Source organism: Panthera uncia (assembly GCF_023721935.1).
Source record: "Panthera uncia isolate 11264 chromosome C1 unlocalized genomic scaffold, Puncia_PCG_1.0 HiC_scaffold_3, whole genome shotgun sequence".
Taxonomy (NCBI): Eukaryota; Metazoa; Chordata; class Mammalia; order Carnivora; family Felidae; genus Panthera; species Panthera uncia.
In genome coordinates, this window is record NW_026057584.1 from 4,485,987 (window position 1) to 4,504,159 (window position 18,173).

Consider the following 18,173-nt stretch of genomic DNA (forward strand, 5'->3'; position numbering starts at 1 on the left):
GTTTATTTATTTTTGAGAGAGACAGAGCACGAGCGGGGGAGGGGCAGAGAGAGAGGGAGACACAGAATCCAAAGCCAGCTCCAGGCTCTGAGTTGTCAGCACAGAGCCTGACGTGGGGCTCAAACTCACAAGCCGTGAGCTCATGACCTGAGCTGAAGTCAGGCGCTTAACCGACTGAGCCACCCAGGTGCCCCGAAACTTTAAATAATACCGATTCACAATACATTTTCCCACGTCTGTGTACTTCTTACCAAATGTATATCTCAATAGGACAAAAATCAGGATTTATGATTTTTCTTGCTTTCTATTTTTAACAATTAATATACTCAGAGAGGTTATGCATCCAACTTCGGCTCAGGTCGTGATCTCATAGATCGTGGGTTCAAGCCCCACATCAGGTTCTGTGCTGACAGCTCAGAGCCTGGAGCCTGCTTTGCATTCTGTGTCTCTGCCTCTGTCTGCCCCTCCCCCGCTTGCACTCTGTCTCTCTCTCTCTTTCAAAAAATAAACAAACATTAAAAAATTTTAAATATATATATATATATATATGAACTCAAAGAATAACGTGAAAAGTAAAAAAATAACAAATGTTATTTATACTTTTGTAACCAGTGTAGGAAAGTGGGTTTCATTATATTACTCTTTCCTTTTTGTATTTAAGTTATATTTTCTAAGACTGCATTCCACCTTCTCACTTTTAGAGAAATCAGGTGGTGACCAGTGTGTGGGTGATACGAGCACAGTGAGGCACAATAGCTCTCTCAGTTCTGTGATCAACCATCGACGTGTTCCTTTCACCCATATTTCTATCAGGTCTTCTCATATAAAAATATTAGTTTCTTTTTGGGACTTGAGGATTTAAATAAATTATGAGATCTTATCAGCAATATTATTAAATATAGAAAAGCTGTAATTGAGCCCCACATTCGGGCTACTGCTGTATAATTTTCATCCGTGTTATGATGGCACGTTCTAAGTAACCAACGGCGGGGTAAATACACTTGATGTTGGAATATCTTGTATCTCCCTTCGGCCCCGTGTCCTGGACCAACCACTCCACCCTGCCACTATGACCCCTGTGCACCACCTCCGTTATCAGCACAGAATTGAAAATACGAATTATTTTGCTTGTGGAAAGAATTCAGGCCCATCTTCCAGACACTTGGAAGGGTGTAGTCAGCCGGTGGAGGGGTCTGATGCCACTGCACGTGTTTATAAAGCCTAAATGGTGACATCCAGCCTTTATTGTCTTAAAAAATACGATCAGTCATACAGTATGTACGTACGATTTAAGAAATACCTCAATCTTCATCACCTATTCTCTTGATTTCCCTTTGATCTCTGAGTTTAAAAAAAAAATGAGTCAACATTTCTCTTTGGTATCGAGACACCTGGGACCCCAGCCCATCTCTTGCTGTGCACCTGCTTGGGTGTGCTGAAAGAGCCACGTGGGTGAGCAGTCCCGGCCAGCCGTTGCTGATGTCTACGATTTAACACGTTCACTGGGTGGAATACTATTTAGCCATAAAAAGGAAGCCTGTCGCATGCTATAGCACAGGCGAACTTTGAAGACATCGTGTGACGTGAAATAAGCAGTCACGAAAAGATAAAAATACTGCCCGATTCCACTTGTATGAGGCACCCAGAGTCATCAGAAACAGAGACACAGAGAGCAGAATCATGACTGCCAAAGGCTCGGGGGGCGGGGGAGGGGGGCCGGCAGTCATTGCCCAGTGGGTGTGGGGTTGCAGTTTTGCAAAATCAAAAAGTTCTACAGATCTGTTTCACAGCAGTGTGAAGACGCAGAACACTGCTGAGCTGTATCCCTAAAAAGTGCCTCTTATGGGTTTGTTTGTTTGTTTAGCCACAATTTAAAAACCTGTTTTTCAATTCACTGGGACATTGCAGCGTATACTGAAATGATTCTATGAGAATCATGACTATTTGCTAGTGGTCAAAAAACACAAATCAAAAATTAAATGAGATACTGCGTTTCCTTGAATCTGAGATGTCACCAATTATAAGACGCACCGTGATTTTTACATGCTCTTAAAGAGAATACTGTCAGATAAAACAAAACACCACCTTGATTGTAATCCACATCCATCCCTAATTTTGGACACGTTAACTATGAAAACCATGCATCTTAGAATTAGTGACATATGGGACATCTGGGCGCCTCAGTCGGTTAAATGACCGACTCTCGGTTTCGGCTCAGGTCACGATCTCACAGTTTGTGAGATCGAGCCCCACATTGGGCTCTGTGTTGACAGCGTGGAGCCTGCTTGGGATTCTCTCTCTCTCTCTCTCTCCCTCTCTCTCCCCCTGCCCCCCTCAAAATAAATAAGTAAACATTAAAAAAAAAAGAATTAGTGAAATAAGCTAAGTTGTTTCTATCTTATAAGCAAAAGAAAAAAATTTTTTTCAAGTTGTAATTATTGGCAAGGGTGGGAGGCGACGCCATGAGTTACGTGGACTCTGCCTTTCTAAAAGACGATGAGCAAAGTGCACGATGGTTAAGATGTTTACATCCTGTCCCCACAACGTTCTATCTCTGTCTTGAGGAAACCATCCGAAATAGAGATTTATGCCCGTGGAAGTCTCCTCCAGGGTTCTTTTTGATAATGACAAATCGGGGATAAAGCCGGTTCAGAGTAAGGACGTAGTTAAATAACTTCTAGTGGACCCACATTAATGCAGTCGTATGTCACCTTTGAGAACTATGTTTATGATTAGTTTTTGATGACATGAAAACGCTCAAAGTAAAAATTCAAGGTTTGGAATTACACATATAATTTGATATGATTTCAACTAAATATATACACACATCTATGCACTTGCAAAAGAAAGAAAAGATACCGTGTACAATAGCATTCATTTTTTTTAATGTGGGGACTTTGGAAGATTGTTTCTCTGTCATTGTATTTTTCAACATGCTTAAACTTTACTTCATTAACTGGGAAAAAGTACACATTTAAAATGAAAGCAAGTGGGCGTAGAATCATACCAATTTTTTTTCTCCTAAGACCTCCACATCATTTGGTGCATATGGATGGGGAGACAGACAAAGATATAAATCTGTTTCTCTCTCCAGCCCTGAAGACGCAGACACATGTACGATATCGTGAAAAAAACAATGGTTCACTCCAACTTTGTACTTTCCAAACTTAACTAGCAGTCAAAACATTCAATCTAAGATCATCTAAGTTTGACATGAAATTTTACATTAGCAGTTTGGTTCAACAATTTCCTTTTAATTTAACTCAGCATGCATGTCCTGGATGTCTATTACGTGTAACACGTAGCCAGAAACTCGGGAATAGCCTAGCACTCTTTTTCATCCAAGAATCTTAATTGCTTACACTGATAGCACACAAAGACAGAATTACGTGTTTATTACTGTATTTTTTCTGTTTTACTTTGGAGTTTATATCTTTTCAGCTCAAATCAAAGAAGTCTGTGTTAATTTTTCAGCAGTTCAGGGTTTGGATAATATAAAGAGAGCAACTTGTCTGTTTTGCGTTAAATGTGACTTTCTCTGGTTTGCCTTTTTTTTTTTTCTTCCAAGTACGTCTCCTGCTGGTAGCGTGTATTCTATTGAAATTTTACACCATCGAGAAATGTATGGATTCAGTTTTTAAGAGAATGGTATCTCCTGTCCTCTGGCTGATAACCATAAAAAGCCATTACCCCAAATCCAAGAAATGTTTTCAATTGAATATATTTTCCACTATATCACTAATGAAGATATTGTCCACTCGTTTTAAAATTTCATTTTTCCATAACTTCATTTCGTTACATCACGCCAGTGAATAAGCCGTTGACTTATCTGATCAAAATAGTATTTGTATGTTTTGGGAAGCTTGGCCTATTTCCAGGTATTTAGTAACTAAAACCAGAATTAGAGCAACAGACATCATTATGCCTTCCTTTCCTGACCAAATGTTTCCTTTACCATTGTCATATAAATTATTTTTTTGATATTGCCATTTTAAATATTTATATTCTAAAATCTACAAAAGAAAATAAATAGCACTCTAAAAATTCATGTGCAGTTACTTTAATTGGCAGAGCCAATGGGGTGAATCGAGCGGAAGGAAAATTAATGAATGTAATATATTTCATTCTGTGGATCCCTTTGAAATAATTTGTCCTATGGTCGTGCCCATCGTATATTTTATGTTACCCTGGAGCTAGCAATGTTTTCATTATAATAACGCTGGGGGACAGTTATTAAAGAGGAAGAGCCATCGCTTGGAAATGAGTCAACTAAGTCTTCAAAGCACCATAAAACCCTGCTCACCTTCAGATTCTAACATCAAACAAGCTGTATTATAAATTATCTGTTGGTCAGTCTGGTCTTCCTTATTAACAAATAACCCCAGAGCACCTGGCTGGCTCAGTCGGTTAAGTGTCTGACTCTTGGTTTTAGCTCTGGTCATGAACTCGCAGTTGGTGAGATCGAGCCCCATGTTGGGCTCTGCGCTGACAGTGCGGAGTCTGCTTGGGATCCTCTGTCTCCCTCTCTCTCTGCCCCTCCCCTGCTCGCTCTCTATGTCTCTCTCTCTCAAAATAAATAAATAAATGATAATAAGAATAATAACCCAAAGTTGGAGCTTGGGCCCCCAGTAAGCTCCTGAAACGCAGCCCCCTCAGAAACCCCACTTGGGAAGCCTGTATGTATGTCAGGAGCCATCGGTGGTCATGGGCTCTTCCTTGGGAACTGTTCTCAGAGCCAAAAGGAGAGAAGGACCAAGAGGACGTGCTCTTTGTGGTCACGACTTTAGTTCCAACCAAAACCGACATCATCCAGCTTGGTCATATATATTATTCATTACAGTTCAAATGATGTTTGTTTCTGGAAATTTATTCTCAGAAAAAAAAAAAACAGATTTGTCATGATCCGTGGGGGTTTTGTGTAGTTTTAGTTTTAGTTTACTTTTTGAAGGCAAAAGAACTGTTTCCTAAGCGTCCCTGGGGGAGGCAGCATCTTCAAAATGAGTGCATGTCTCTAGGCACCAGCTTAAAGAGTCTATTCTGCCATGTTGATGAAGACAGGTTTCTGGGTGGCCCGCTTGTGCACCCAGTTCTACACGGGGGCCTGTGGGAGGTCTTTGGGTGGCATACCCTCCCTCCCTTGAGCCTCAGTTTCTTCTGCTGTAAGAGCAGGATGCTGCCACCTATTTCGCAGAGAGATTCCAGGCAAAGGGCCTGACCTACAGCTTGGGGTAGGATAGGCCTTCAAGGAGCAGTGGCCAACATGAATCATCTTGGAAAAGCATAGTACATTGTCGCGATAACTGAATCATGAAGAAGTGTGATAACTTGTCTACATAATGAAACACAGTATATTCCAAAATAAGTTGTTGCAGAAAATATCCATGCCACTAATTTCAAAATACACACTCTCCTGGCCTTTGTTATTTGCTACTCAGATTAATGAACTTGAAATTAGCCTGTTGAAAGTAGGATCTCAGAAAGTAATGGAGTTGGAGCAGCGCACGCGGTCTGACTCTGATCTGCAACCACCCCATGTAGCTGCGGGGGGAGAATTGTGACAGTCCCCTAAGGCAGCAAGCGCTGCCCCCACAAGCCACACGCACTGTGTGTGATGCACCAGAAAAAAGTTCGCAACCCAGGAAAAGCAGTGACCCTGGGTCAGGTGTACGCGAAAGGCTCTTAGGCTGGGCAGAGAGATCAGAGCTTGAGGGAGGGCACCATTTTCTGTTAAATGGGATTTACAGCCTACCTACTCAGAAACCTTTCGTTTGATATTAAGTTATTACTATTTTAATTCTGCTTTATTCTTGTTCCGCGTCCCCAGACCATCAGAAATTACATGACAAAAAGAATTCTCTTCCTTATCCTTCCTTTGTAGCCTGTTCCCAGATTTCTTTTTTTTTTTTTTTTTTTTTTAACGTTTATTTATTTTTGAGAGAGAGGGGGACACAGCATGAGCGAGGCAGGACAGAGAGAGTGGGAGACACAGAATCCAAAGCAGGATCCAGGCTATGAGCTGTCAACACAGAGCCCCACACGGGGCTTGAACTCACAAACCATGAGATCATGACCTGAGCCGAAGTCAGACACTTAACCAACTGAGCCGCCCAGGCGCCCCTGATCCCAGAATTTCTTAGCCTACATCCAAGGGCAGAACGTTCATCCTCAACTACCTTCGATTTGGGCTTGTTACACAGTCTGTTAATGTAGCAGGTAGAGTGGTGAAGGCCATGAATTCAGGAGCCCACCCATCCGAGTTCAGATCTGGTTCTACCGTTTCCCAGCTGTGGGGACTTCCGGGAGTGACATGACTTCTGGGTGCCACGATTTCCACATAGGCGGGATGGAGATGGCCATGGCACCACACTCGTAGATTTCGTGTTAATTTCTAAGGAAACTGCTCTCTGGAAAGCATTTAAGATAGTGTCTCACCTAGAGCACACAGTAAGCACTATGTGAGCACCAGCTGTTCCTTTTCTTCAAATGATTTAATATCGTGGGTTTAGATGTTCACATCCTTCGTGATTCTAAATTGCCTACTAAACTGCCCAACTTTTTTTTTATCTATTTAAGTATGGAAAGATGGGCTTTGTTGTACACTGTTGTGCGAAGAGTAAATCTTGCAACGTCTTTGCGGGAAAGCATCGGCAGTATCTACCAAAATTACAAATGAACATTTTTTAAAGTATGATCTATCGTACCCATTTAGAAAAATTTTTTTCAGGGGCACCTGGGTGGCTCAGTCGGTTAAGTGTCTGACTTCGGCTCAGGTCACGATCTTGCAATTTGCGGGTTTGAGCCCCACATCAGGCTCTGTGCTGACAGCTCAGAGCCTGGAGCCTGCTTCGGATTCTGTGTCTCCCCCTCTCTCTGCCCCTCCCCTGCTCGTGCTTTGTCTCTCTCTCTCTCTCTCCGTCTCTCAATAATAAGTAAATGTTAAAAAAAATTTTTTTTTTAACATTTTCAGACAAAATGGGTTAAGCTGGAAGAAACCTGTCACTGGAGAGACACAGCTGAGCATAGAGGGTGGGAGCAGAGGTGCCGGAAATAGACGCCTTGGGCCAAAGCCCCAGACTGCCGCTTCATGGCTGTGTGACCCTGGCCAAATTCTTGACCTTTCAGTGCCTCAGTTTCCTCCTGTATAAAATGAAGATAATAATGCCACCTACTCATAAGGTTATTAGGAGGAATAAATTAGTATTTGTAAACCACTTAAACTAGTGCCTCACAGCCTACAAGTGGCATCGAAGAGTTTATTTTAAAAATATTTAAAGAGGGGCACCTGGGTGGTTCGGTCAGTTGAGCGTCTGACTCTTGATTTCTGCTCAGGTCATGATCCCAGGGTCGTGGGATTGAGCCCTGAGTCGGGCTCTATGCTGAGCATGAAGCCTGCTTGAGATTCCCTCTCTTTCTCTCTCTCTGCTCCTCTCCCCAACCTGAGCGCTCTCTCTCTCTCTCTCTCTCTCTCTCTCTCTCTCTCTCAAGAAAAATATATATATATTTCAAAGAAAGTAGGACACAAATGTGGCTGAGTAAGCTTCTATCACTTATCAGTTGTAAACTCAACGTGACTGTCCTAGCCCAGCTCCTAAGGAAGCAAATCTTAAATCTACAAAACAATTTTTAGAAGTTAGGCTTAACGAGCTAGAAAATGTTTTATTATCTAATAGTTTTGCACGCACTAAAATTGCAGCATCCTAAAATAAGGCCTTACCATAACTACTCTGGGCGGAGGGCAGGAGACTACCGTCGACTATGGGTCTGCTTACAATTTTATTCCACTTCTTCTGCTGGGTTCCTCTTTTTTAAGTAGGTGTATTTGTATAAACACACACATATAAATATAGGTCTGTTACTCTGGAACGAAATGACGGAACAAAATGGCTTGTTTTCATAAACTAAGGAGCATACACGCACGCGCACACACCATCTTGAAATGGATCCACCGAAGAGCTGTTTCCTCCACAGCGTGAGGCGGGAGCAGGGAGCCCACTGAGCCCGCCTCTAGATGCTTCCTAATGAACACCAGCACACGCTGCGATCAGAAGGCTCTGGAGCTAATTAATCTCTGCACTGATGACAGCAAGAGATTTCACGGGATGGTCATTTGCTCAGAGTGGACTCTTTCCCTCCCCCAGACCCGTCGGCTTCGCCTTCAGTGACAACAAAGCACCATAAAGACGCAACCCCCGCAAGACAATGAGCTTCTGGAGAAAGTTGCCAGCATTAAATCACTTATCTGCAAGTGTATTTGTGACTGACAAATTGAACAGATTTTCATGTGGACAAATGTCCATTTTATCTGACTAATTTGAACAAGGATTTTTAAAGACAAAGCCCATCAAACATTAGATAAGCATTTTAAGTTAATGGACCGTGGAGTCCTATTTCCCCGCAAACCCGGGAAGCATCATCAGATGTCCTATGTTTACGGCAACATCAATTATTAATATGTATATTTTTGCTGACAGAGGACCTTGCTATAAACGTAGGTTTCGCTATGCGGTTCCGGGTCATTAACTGTGGAAAGCTTGTAAATATAATGGTTTATTCACATGGGAAGCCTTCATTAAGATGCATTATTCTACAGCTGATGTATTTCAATATATACTATATTATCATGTTCTCTATTTTCCCTTTAATATTTGTAATTTATTTTTAAATGAGTTGCTGTTTATGCGGTGAGTTAACAAATTTGAATTCCATATGACCAAAGTTGCTAACGAGGAAAAGATATCTTAGCCCAAAGGAAAAGCTGCTCATTAACATAGGACCTAAATATATTATAACCTTTAAATTCAAAAGCAACTAGAGAAAGAAGCTGCAAATGACCCCAAATGTATTTTTCGTCAGAGAAAGTCTATATCAAGAAACATGCATGAATACACACGTATTAACGGCACAGCATGGTGTCACGGGAGGAACACAGAACGGAAGGAACCGGGAAACCCTACTAGCAGCTTCTTCCTTAATGTAGAACGACTTGGGAGAGCCACTTAGGTATGATCCTCAGGGTCCTCGTCTGTTCAGTGGGATAGTCACATCCTCGTATCTGCCTCCAAAATGGACGTGGACGCCAGTCAGGGAACGTAGAGGAAGAACGCTCAGGACAGAGTGCATACCACTGGGGTTGTTGCAAAACTCCAGTGAGAGCTGAGAAATTTCTCTGCTTTGCTCAAAGATCATGCAAGTGTAAGGAAGTTGGCTGAACGCTTCGCAGAGTTCTGGAGCTATTGCCAAGACCCAAATCAGAGTCACCTCCTCAATGTTTCATTTTTAGAGACAAAAGGGAAAAAGACGAGCTAAAATATATATTTTGCATGCGTACATCTATGAAAGAAATCTGCTGCAAATTACCATAAGAACAATGTAAGGGAGGGTAAAGCAAGATCCTATGATTGGCTGATAGAGAATCAGAAAATTAATGCAAGACTTCAAAACGATTTTACACATTCATCGCAGACAAAAAAAAATTGGGATACAGATCTATTTTAACCTCTTCACGGACACAGTGAACTTAAAATAGTCGTTGAAGTGGGGCACCTGGGTGGCTCAGTCGGTTGAGCGTCTGACTTCGGCTCAGCTCATGATCTCACAGCTCGTGAGTTCAAGCCCCACGTCCGGCTCTGTGCTGACAGCCCGGAGCCTGGAGCCTGCTTCGGATTCTGTGTCTCCCTCTCTCTCTGCCCCTAACCCACTCGCATTCTGTCTCTGTCTCTCTCAGAAATAAATAAACATTAAAAAAAATTTTTTTAATAGTCATTGAAGAGATCAGGTAAAAATATGTGAATTGTAAGATTCTACTTCATACGTTGAAAATATACATACTAGGAATAAAAAATATCACCTGGAAAATACAAGAATTGGGTACTTTTTAAAATGATTAAATAAAGGAAATTTCTATCTGTTTTGGCACAAGATACGGAATATAGAGTCAGGCATTTGAGCACACGCGTAGCAAGGAAATTTAGATCATTTGTTTTTAACGTTGTTCTTTAAAGTGATCCTATGATTTTCATTCCAGATTCACTTATAAAGTGGTTTTGGGGTTTTTTTTCCTACCATAAAAGTATGTTTTCATTATACTTAACTCAGACAATTGGATTATTTCCTTAGACTTTTCAATGCATATTTTTAAAGTGTTATATGTGTAATTTCTTTCATCTTTTTTCACTGACTTTGTGTTGTTGAGTGGGTGCTGTATTCTAACAGCATCTTGATTGTATTTCTAGTTGACAAATCACTCCCAGAGGTTCACAGGTATTTCTCAGAGATTGTGTGTGTGTGTATGTGTGTGTGTGTGTGCGCACTTATGTGCATACGTGTTACAATTAACTATTTCACCCATTTGGAGCTTATTTTAGTATATAGCATCAATTGAGTGTTTAAGATTATGTTTTTCCAACTAATTAATTTAAATTTGTAATGTTGTTAATGTCTTTTGTAAACAAGGCAAAATTTTGTTCCATGTTTGAATTTTATCCTGTATTTGTTTTGAAGCTTTTGAAATGAACTTCAATGTTTTTCTCTTACCCCTGAAATTTTCTTTATATGGTAACCCCCTAGCACTCCTGGGTTTCACACACTTAGACATCGGTGCACCTGCTGATATGGCGGCGGCCACAGTGAATGCACCGAGGGCTCACGTGATGCCAGGCTCTGTAACAGGATCTCACATAGGGCGCTTCACTCAGTCTTCGCAGTGTGATACTGTTCCCATTAAAGAGGAGGAAACTAAACCTTAACAGTGTCAATGCCTTTTACAAACTCCTAGAGGTAGCAAATGGCTGAGCCTCAACTTACATCCAGGCTTCTGTCCCAAACCCCATACCATGGCTTTGGATCAGATAAGCCAGGGATTGATTGTTTCCTACCTCTCCCATTTGCCAGCTGTGTGAATTTGGGAAAGTTAATTAGCCTCTGTGGTCCATTTCTTATATGATAAAAATACCCGCCTGGCCGGATTATTTTAAGAGTTGAGGGATTACTTCTGTAGAGTGAGGGTGTACTCATTCAGGAAATGATACGTGCATCATCTTCTGTGATGCTTCTTTTAAACAGCCCTTCCTCCTCCTTCCCCTCCCCGTCCTCCTCCTCCCCCTCCTCCTTCTCTGTCATCATTTTAGGCTTTGCAGGCCAGACAGTCTCTGGCACAAACCATCCAACATTGTCCTTGTAGTACGAAAGCAGCCACAGACAATATGTAAATAAATGGGCTCGGCTGTGATCCAGGATAACTTTACTCACAAAAACATGCATTTGAGCCAGGTTTGACCTGCGGGCTACAGGTTACCAAACCCTGGCCTGGATAGTTATCAGAATCACCTGAGGATTTTCCAAAACTGCTAGTTTCTTGATTCTTCCTCACTCCCAGGATTAAACTGGGAATCTGTTTTTTTTTTTTTAAGCTCTCCAGAATTTTGAAGAAAAAAAGAAAATGTGGATAAATAAGTCACCAGTAGATTTGAGGATACGTTGCCTCTAAAAGAACCTCCCCAGGGGCATCTGGGTGGCTCCACCGGTTAAGCATCCAACTTTGGCTAAGGTCATGATCTCACGGTTCGTGCGTTCGAGCCCCACGTCAGGCTCTGTGCTGACAGCCTGGAGCCTGCTTGGGTTTCTCTCTCTCTCTCTCTCTCTCTCTCTCTCTCTCCCTCCCTCCCAGGATGCTCTCTCTCTCTAAGTAAACTTTTTAAAAAATTATAAATAAATCCAAATTAATCAATGGACATAACTGAAAATCAAATTAGTTCTGGAAGATAATGTTCAGGAAACCTCCGATAACACAACACAAATAGATAAAGGAGAAATGGAACATACAGGAGAAAAGTTCAGCCTAGCAGAAGATAGATCTGGTGGCCTGGCAATTTTATCTAACATTTATTGCAGAGAGAGAAATGGGGGAAGAGGCAATAATAGCAGGGAAATGTTCAGAGTCGGAGACGCAATTTTTTATAGTGAATAGACCCACCAAATGGAGAGTGTGATGAATGAGTAAGTGTCCCCGCCTGGACGCATTTTGATAAACGTTCAGAGCTCCAAGGGTAAAGCAGGAGGGAGAAGAACTTATGTACGAGGAACATCCGTGTCCGACAAGCCAGTCACGGGCGGCTCTGCGTGCTGGAAGTTTCCTCCAAGGTCGCTGCCAAAGGTGGGAGGGACGCCAGGAAACACCTCCAAAGTGCAAGTACTTAGCAGATTCACGGCTGCACGTTTCCAGTCTGCAAGTTACGCTCATGGGCGTGTTTCGGCAAAATGAAAACTGAACACAAGAAAAAAGAGTAAACAAAAATCAGAGCAACTTCTGCTTCAACTTCGGGAGCATTTGCTCATTTCCACAGTGTAAATATCCCCATCGCCCATTCGAGCCGCTAACCCATACAGCGCAGTTGGGCACGTCGGTGCCGTGGCACACTTTATGTGGTATTTTCACCGTGGTGCTAGGGCAGATATACATAATGCCGAGAGCGCAGATGATACAGTAACACCCAGTCAGACCATTAGGAAGTGATGAGTTTTGAGTATTGAGGGCTTTGTAACGCAATTTACTTAATTATAAGTTTATAGAAATTAGCATTCTAAAATGCTCACAATGAACAATGCATGTAACAGCCAGCTTGCAAAATTCTAGAAAATGGGTCAATTGGCTCTCATGAGCCGTCGCGGGCTGGCTCCCGCAGACCACTGAGTGTGCCCTTTATCTGCTCTCTGGCCTGGGCTGACTCTCTGAACTGCTTAGAGCTCAGATCCTCTATCTGTGAAGGAAGCAGAGCTTCAGGGATGTAATTGCAGGTACCACTGCCCTGTGGCGTCTTCCTTCTCCAAGTCCCTTTTTGGTCCGAAACTTCCATCCAAACCCATGTTGCAAAGCGTCGTTAGGGCGGCTGGCATTGTTCCCTACCATGTCATCCATTACTCCTGCCAGTTCCATTTTAGAGGACCCTAAAGAGCAGGAATTATGTCTCAAAATGATTTGGTTTTTTTTACGTAAGTGCTGCACCCAACGGGGAGCTTGAACTCACGACCCTGAGATCAGGAGTCACATCCCCTATGGGCTGAGCCAGCCAGGCTCCCCTCAAGGTGATTGTGTATTTTCTCTCACCACCACCCCATAGATGTTGGAGCAGTGCTGAGCATCTGATTGGCACTCCCTAGCCAGACTTCTGTTGACTTGCTAACCAGCAGATTTTAAGGCAGAACATTGTAGCAACAAGATGTACTATCAGGGTGAATGTCCGGAGTCAGCGGAGAACTTCCTCCCTGGGAGGTCTTTAACCACCGAAGGGATGTTTGCAGAGTTGGTTTGGGGGTAGTTTTTCTTGCAATCGGAGCACCCAAACTTTCCACTTGCTTCAAATACTTTCTTCCTCTATAATCTTTGCTGTCCCATTAACCAAGATTTGGAAACATGTGACTTTCCATAGTGTGAACAGTTTTTTGTCGTATTTATTGAATATGCTTTTTTTCCAGCTAACCTCCCCCAGCTGGCAGATGGTATGGAGTGATCCCCATCTTTCCTCCCCACGGTGGTGAATCACTTCTTAAGACCCGCCCGCCAGCCATGATTCTTTCGTTCTGTGTGCATGTCTTGTATGCCTTGATAAGACGCCACCAGAGACATCGACATATTTCACGAGTGTCTGGTGTTCTTTGGCATGAGAACCTTTATGATCTTGTGTTTTCAGAATCCACCTCCCCTGTTTAATGAAGTCAGTGCCACCATAATCCAGGCTGAAAAGGTGACCTCCCTGAGGAATGAGGTGCAGATGAAGCATGAAGAGAAATACAGAGAAGCCTTGGTCACAATCAAGGATGATCTGAAATTAATAGAAGGTCCAGATATCAAGGAGAACCTTCAAGACCAGATTCGGCATTGGTTCATCGAATGCAGGTAAGCGCGAGCGGCCCGGTGATGTGTCCCGATGGTCTCTTCTGTAGGGGTTGAGGTTCTTGTATGTTTGTAAGCACAGAAGCATGTCCTTGTAGATAGACTCATGGGTTTTTTTTAATTTATTTATTTTGAGAGACAGAGCAGAGAAGGGGCAGAGAGAGAGGGAGAGAGAAAAATCCCACGCAGGCACTATGCTGTCAGCATGCGGGGCTCGAACCCACAAACCCTGAGATCACGACCTGAGCTGAAACCAAGAGTTGGACAGCTTCACCGACTGAGCCTCCCAGGCCCCCCCTGATTCATGGAGTTTTAAGCTTCATTTTAGAAAGCGGAATGTCAGGGCTAAGAATTCAGGAACGAACTTTTTTTTCTTTTAATGAGATTGCTTTTTGTGCTGGTGTTTTGGGTTTTTTTTTTTTTTTAATAAGGTCCATATGGTACTTTTGTGACCACATGGAATTGAACGTCATGGGTAGATGACACAGCCCCACGCTGTGGGGCTTCCTGGGCCACGTGTGGCTGGAAGCCGAGGGATCCAGTCACAAGCAGGTCCTGGGATCTGGCCAGCCCGTCTCCTTGTATGAGCTTGGGATTCTCAGTCACAGCCCTTCTCTGTCAGAATTCTGTGAGGCAACTGCTGCATCGGTGACCTGACACCGGGGCCCTGGGCCTCCTTGAAATGCTGGGTGGGTAGCAGCTCTGGGGACCAGGCCCCAGGGTCTGCGTGAAGGGTCCTCTTTAATGCCCTTGCGTGAAACGTTAACTGACTTAAAGCTTGCTTTACGAAAGAGGGTTTTTGAAACGTCTTCGTTTTTAGAGAATCACACGTGGTTAGGACAGACACTCGTGGAGCACAGAAGTTTCCACACAGCGGAACAAACACTTTGCAGGCAGCCTAATTCAAGCAGTTTTAAAATCTGCTTTATTTCAAGGCGGGGGGGGTGGGGGTGGAGAAAAAGAGGGCAGATTGTAGTGCTCCGTCCCAGGAGCCGCGGAGGCCAGACTTGGCCATCTGTTTCCTTTACGGGGAGCTGTGCCACATCGTACCGGGTTCAGAGACGCTCAGACACCAACTTTGGTTGGCTTCTCAGAACCGGAGACTTTAACTGTTGACAACAGAGAATCCCGTTAAAAGGTATTTATGTCTCAGCCTCTGAGATGACCTCCAGCGACTTCACCTCTTGTTGCCGTCATGTCCTTCCCTTGACTGTGACGTAGACCTGTAACTCGCTTCTGAAGGAAGAACAGAGCCACAGTGATGGGGTGTCACTGCCTTCCTGCCTGCCTCTCTTGCCCTCTCTCTGGCTCTCTCCCTCGCTGCTCTGAGAGAAGTCAGCGGCCACGTTGTGGGCTAGTCCCACACGGGGAGGAACGGAGGGCCTCGATCCAGCAGTCGGGGAAGAACCAACCTCCATCACAGCCACGTGATGACCTTGCACGTGGATTCTCCCCCAGAGAGCCTTCAGATGAGACCACATTCATGGTCTGCAGCCTGGTGGCAGACCTGGAGGCAGAGGCACCCAGGGCAGCCACGTCTGGTCCCCTCCCCACAGAAACAGTGGCGACATACACGTGCATCTAAGTTCTGATGTAACGTGTTCTGCAGCACCAGATATCACACGTACATCAAGGTTTAGAGATACGCGGCCGTCGTAAACTACTCGTGTTAAATTTGTATGGCATTCTGATAGTTTCCTCAACACTTAAATTTCATAACAAACTTTCTTCAAAGAAAGCAATTCAGGGGCGCCTGAATGGCTCAGCCAGTTAAGCGTCCGACTCTTGACTTTGGCCCAGGTAACGATCTCCTGATTTGTGAGTTCGAGCCCCATGTCAAGGTCTGTGCTGACAGTGCAGAGCCTGCTTGGGATCCTCTCCCTCTCCTATCTCTCTGTGCCTCTCTCTCTCTCTCGCTCTCGCTCTCTCTCCCTCTCTCTCTCTCAAAATAAATTAAAAAACTTTAAAAAAATTTTTTTAAAGAAAGCAATTCAGTGGGGTGCCTGGATGGCTCAGTCACTTAAGCATCCGACTCTTAACTTCAGCTCAGGTCATGATCTCCTGTTTCGTGAGTTCAAGCCCCTCATTGGGTTCTGCACTGACAGTACGGAGCCTGCTTGAGATTCTCCCTCCCTCTCTCTCTCTCTCTCTCTCTGCCCCTCCCTCCTTCTCTCCCTCCCTAACTCTCTATCTCCCTCAAAATAAATAATTCTTAAAACTATTTTAATGCTCGAGGCGCCTGGTGGCTCAGTCAGCTGAGTGTCCAGCTTCGGCTTAGATCATGATTGTGCAGTTTGTAAGTTTGAGCCCCACATCGGGCTCATTGACCTCGGCACGGAGCCCACTTCAGATCCTCTGTCCCTCCCTCTCTGCCCCTCCCCCACTCGCACTCTCTCCCTCAAAAATAAATAAAGCATTTTTTTATTTTTTATATATTTTTTAAGGTTTATTTATTTTTGACAGAGAGAGAGAGAGAGAGAGAGAGAGAGACAGAGCATGAGTGGAGGAGGGGCAGAGAGAGAGGGAGACATAGAATCCGAAGCAGGCTCCAGGCTCCGAGCTGACAGCACAGAGCCTGACCGGGGCTCAAACTCGTGAACCATGAGATCATGACCTGAGCCCAAGTTGGACACTTAACTGACTGAGCCACCCAGGCGCCCCAAGCATTTTTTAAAACAAAGGAAGCAATCAATTGCTTTTGATTGGAAAGCTCTGTCCTTTATTATAGAAATACAATTTGGGGCGCCTGGGTGTCTCAGTCAGTTAAGCAGCCAACTTCAGCTCAGGCCATGATCTCACAGTTCGTGGGTTCGAGCCCCGCATCAGGCTCTGTGCTGACAGCCCGGAGCCTGGAGCCGGCTTCGGATTCTGTGTCTCCCTCTCTCTCTCTCTCTGCCCCTCCCCTGCTCACACTCTGTCTCTCTCTGTCTCTCAAAAATGAAAAGAAATACAATTTGAAAATGCTGATGATTTTTAAAAATTCAAAATTGAATAAATTTGTGAACTTGTCCTTTTATACCTTATTGACCAAGGCTACGTTATAGCAAACTGGGGCGTTTTCAGTGAAAGCATATTTAAAGTGCGGAGTTTGAGGCTGTGTTAATTCTGTGCCGGTAATGATCATAAAGAAGTGAATACCGCTATTAACAGAGGGTGGTACATATGTGCACATATGCTCTTCTTTCTTTATCGGGCTCCCTCCTTACTCTCCATTCTGGTGATGGTTTCATGGGCATATATAGAGCCCAGACCTCCCAAACTGTACACATAAGGGACAGTTTGTCATGTATCAATTATACGTCAGTAAAGCTGTTAAAAATGTAACGGCATTCCATCAGCAGAGATACCAGTGTTTTCAGTCCTTAAAAAAGGCACGTTTTTCTCTTCTCCAGATAGCAAAGCCCAGTATTCCTGCCTCTAACCTCGCCCTCGGACCGCCCCGTCTCCTGCACACAGTCTAAGAAAAGCTTAAATTTGCCGGGTGTGGGTGACTCCGAGCCTTCCGGTTTAACAGAGCGTCTTTCGGGCTGTTTTGAGTACATTTGGAGCCCGTCCACATGCCTATCAAGAATGCTTTCCCACTTCTCTTCCCCTTAGGGCACCTGACCACGAAGGGAAGCTCAACCCTCATGCTGACAGTTAGGGGCCGGACGAGTGTGACAGCGTCTGGGCACATGCTGTGGTCAGCGCTGTCACCTGTCCCATAGGCTCGCAGTGTAGTCACCTGGTCCAACGAGGAATGACCACCCACTTGGTCCCCGGGACTTCCTTCCGCAGCCTGTGGTTTCTGCCACGCGCCCTCGATCGCTGGGCACCTGCAATCCTGGCCTCTCATTTCTGAGCGTGGCCTCGCTGGGATGCCGCTTCTCTTGGGAACTCCGTGTCCCCCCAGAGCACGAGTGGTGTCCTGCCCAAGCCTCAGGGCCCGGGCAGGCTCCTTCGGACCCTCACCCACCGAGGCCCCTCCTCCTCACTGCCCTCCAACCCCCTCCAACCCCCTCCAACCAAGCTGCACGGGGAAGGAAGACAGGCACCACGCAGATGTTCCCAGATTCTCTTCAGCCACCTGCTGGGATCTCCACGTGGGCCCCCCTCCTTCATGGAGACCCTTAAAGGGTGAGCCTCAAGGACTCAGGCGGTGTCCCCACTCATGCACCTTCTCCTGCTTCCTCCCGCCCTTCCCCTCTGCCTCACTAACTTCTCCTTCGGGCCGAGACTCCACGAAACCCTCCCTGAGGGGTCTCCCTTCAAAGTTCCTCCTTGTCTCCCGCTTGAGCTCTGCCCA

At 44.5% G+C, this 18,173-nt stretch overlaps 1 protein-coding gene across 1 annotated transcript in view; it reads left to right on the plus strand.

Annotated features, from left to right (window-relative positions):
* IQCA1 (IQ motif containing with AAA domain 1) overlaps nucleotides 1–18,173 on the plus strand; it is a 147,056-nt gene that overhangs the window by 13,822 nt on the left and 115,061 nt on the right. The window contains exon 7 of the mRNA XM_049614464.1: nucleotides 13,686–13,891. Coding sequence (XP_049470421.1) covers nucleotides 13,686–13,891 — 206 coding nt within the window. The remainder of the gene's footprint in view (nucleotides 1–13,685; nucleotides 13,892–18,173) is intronic.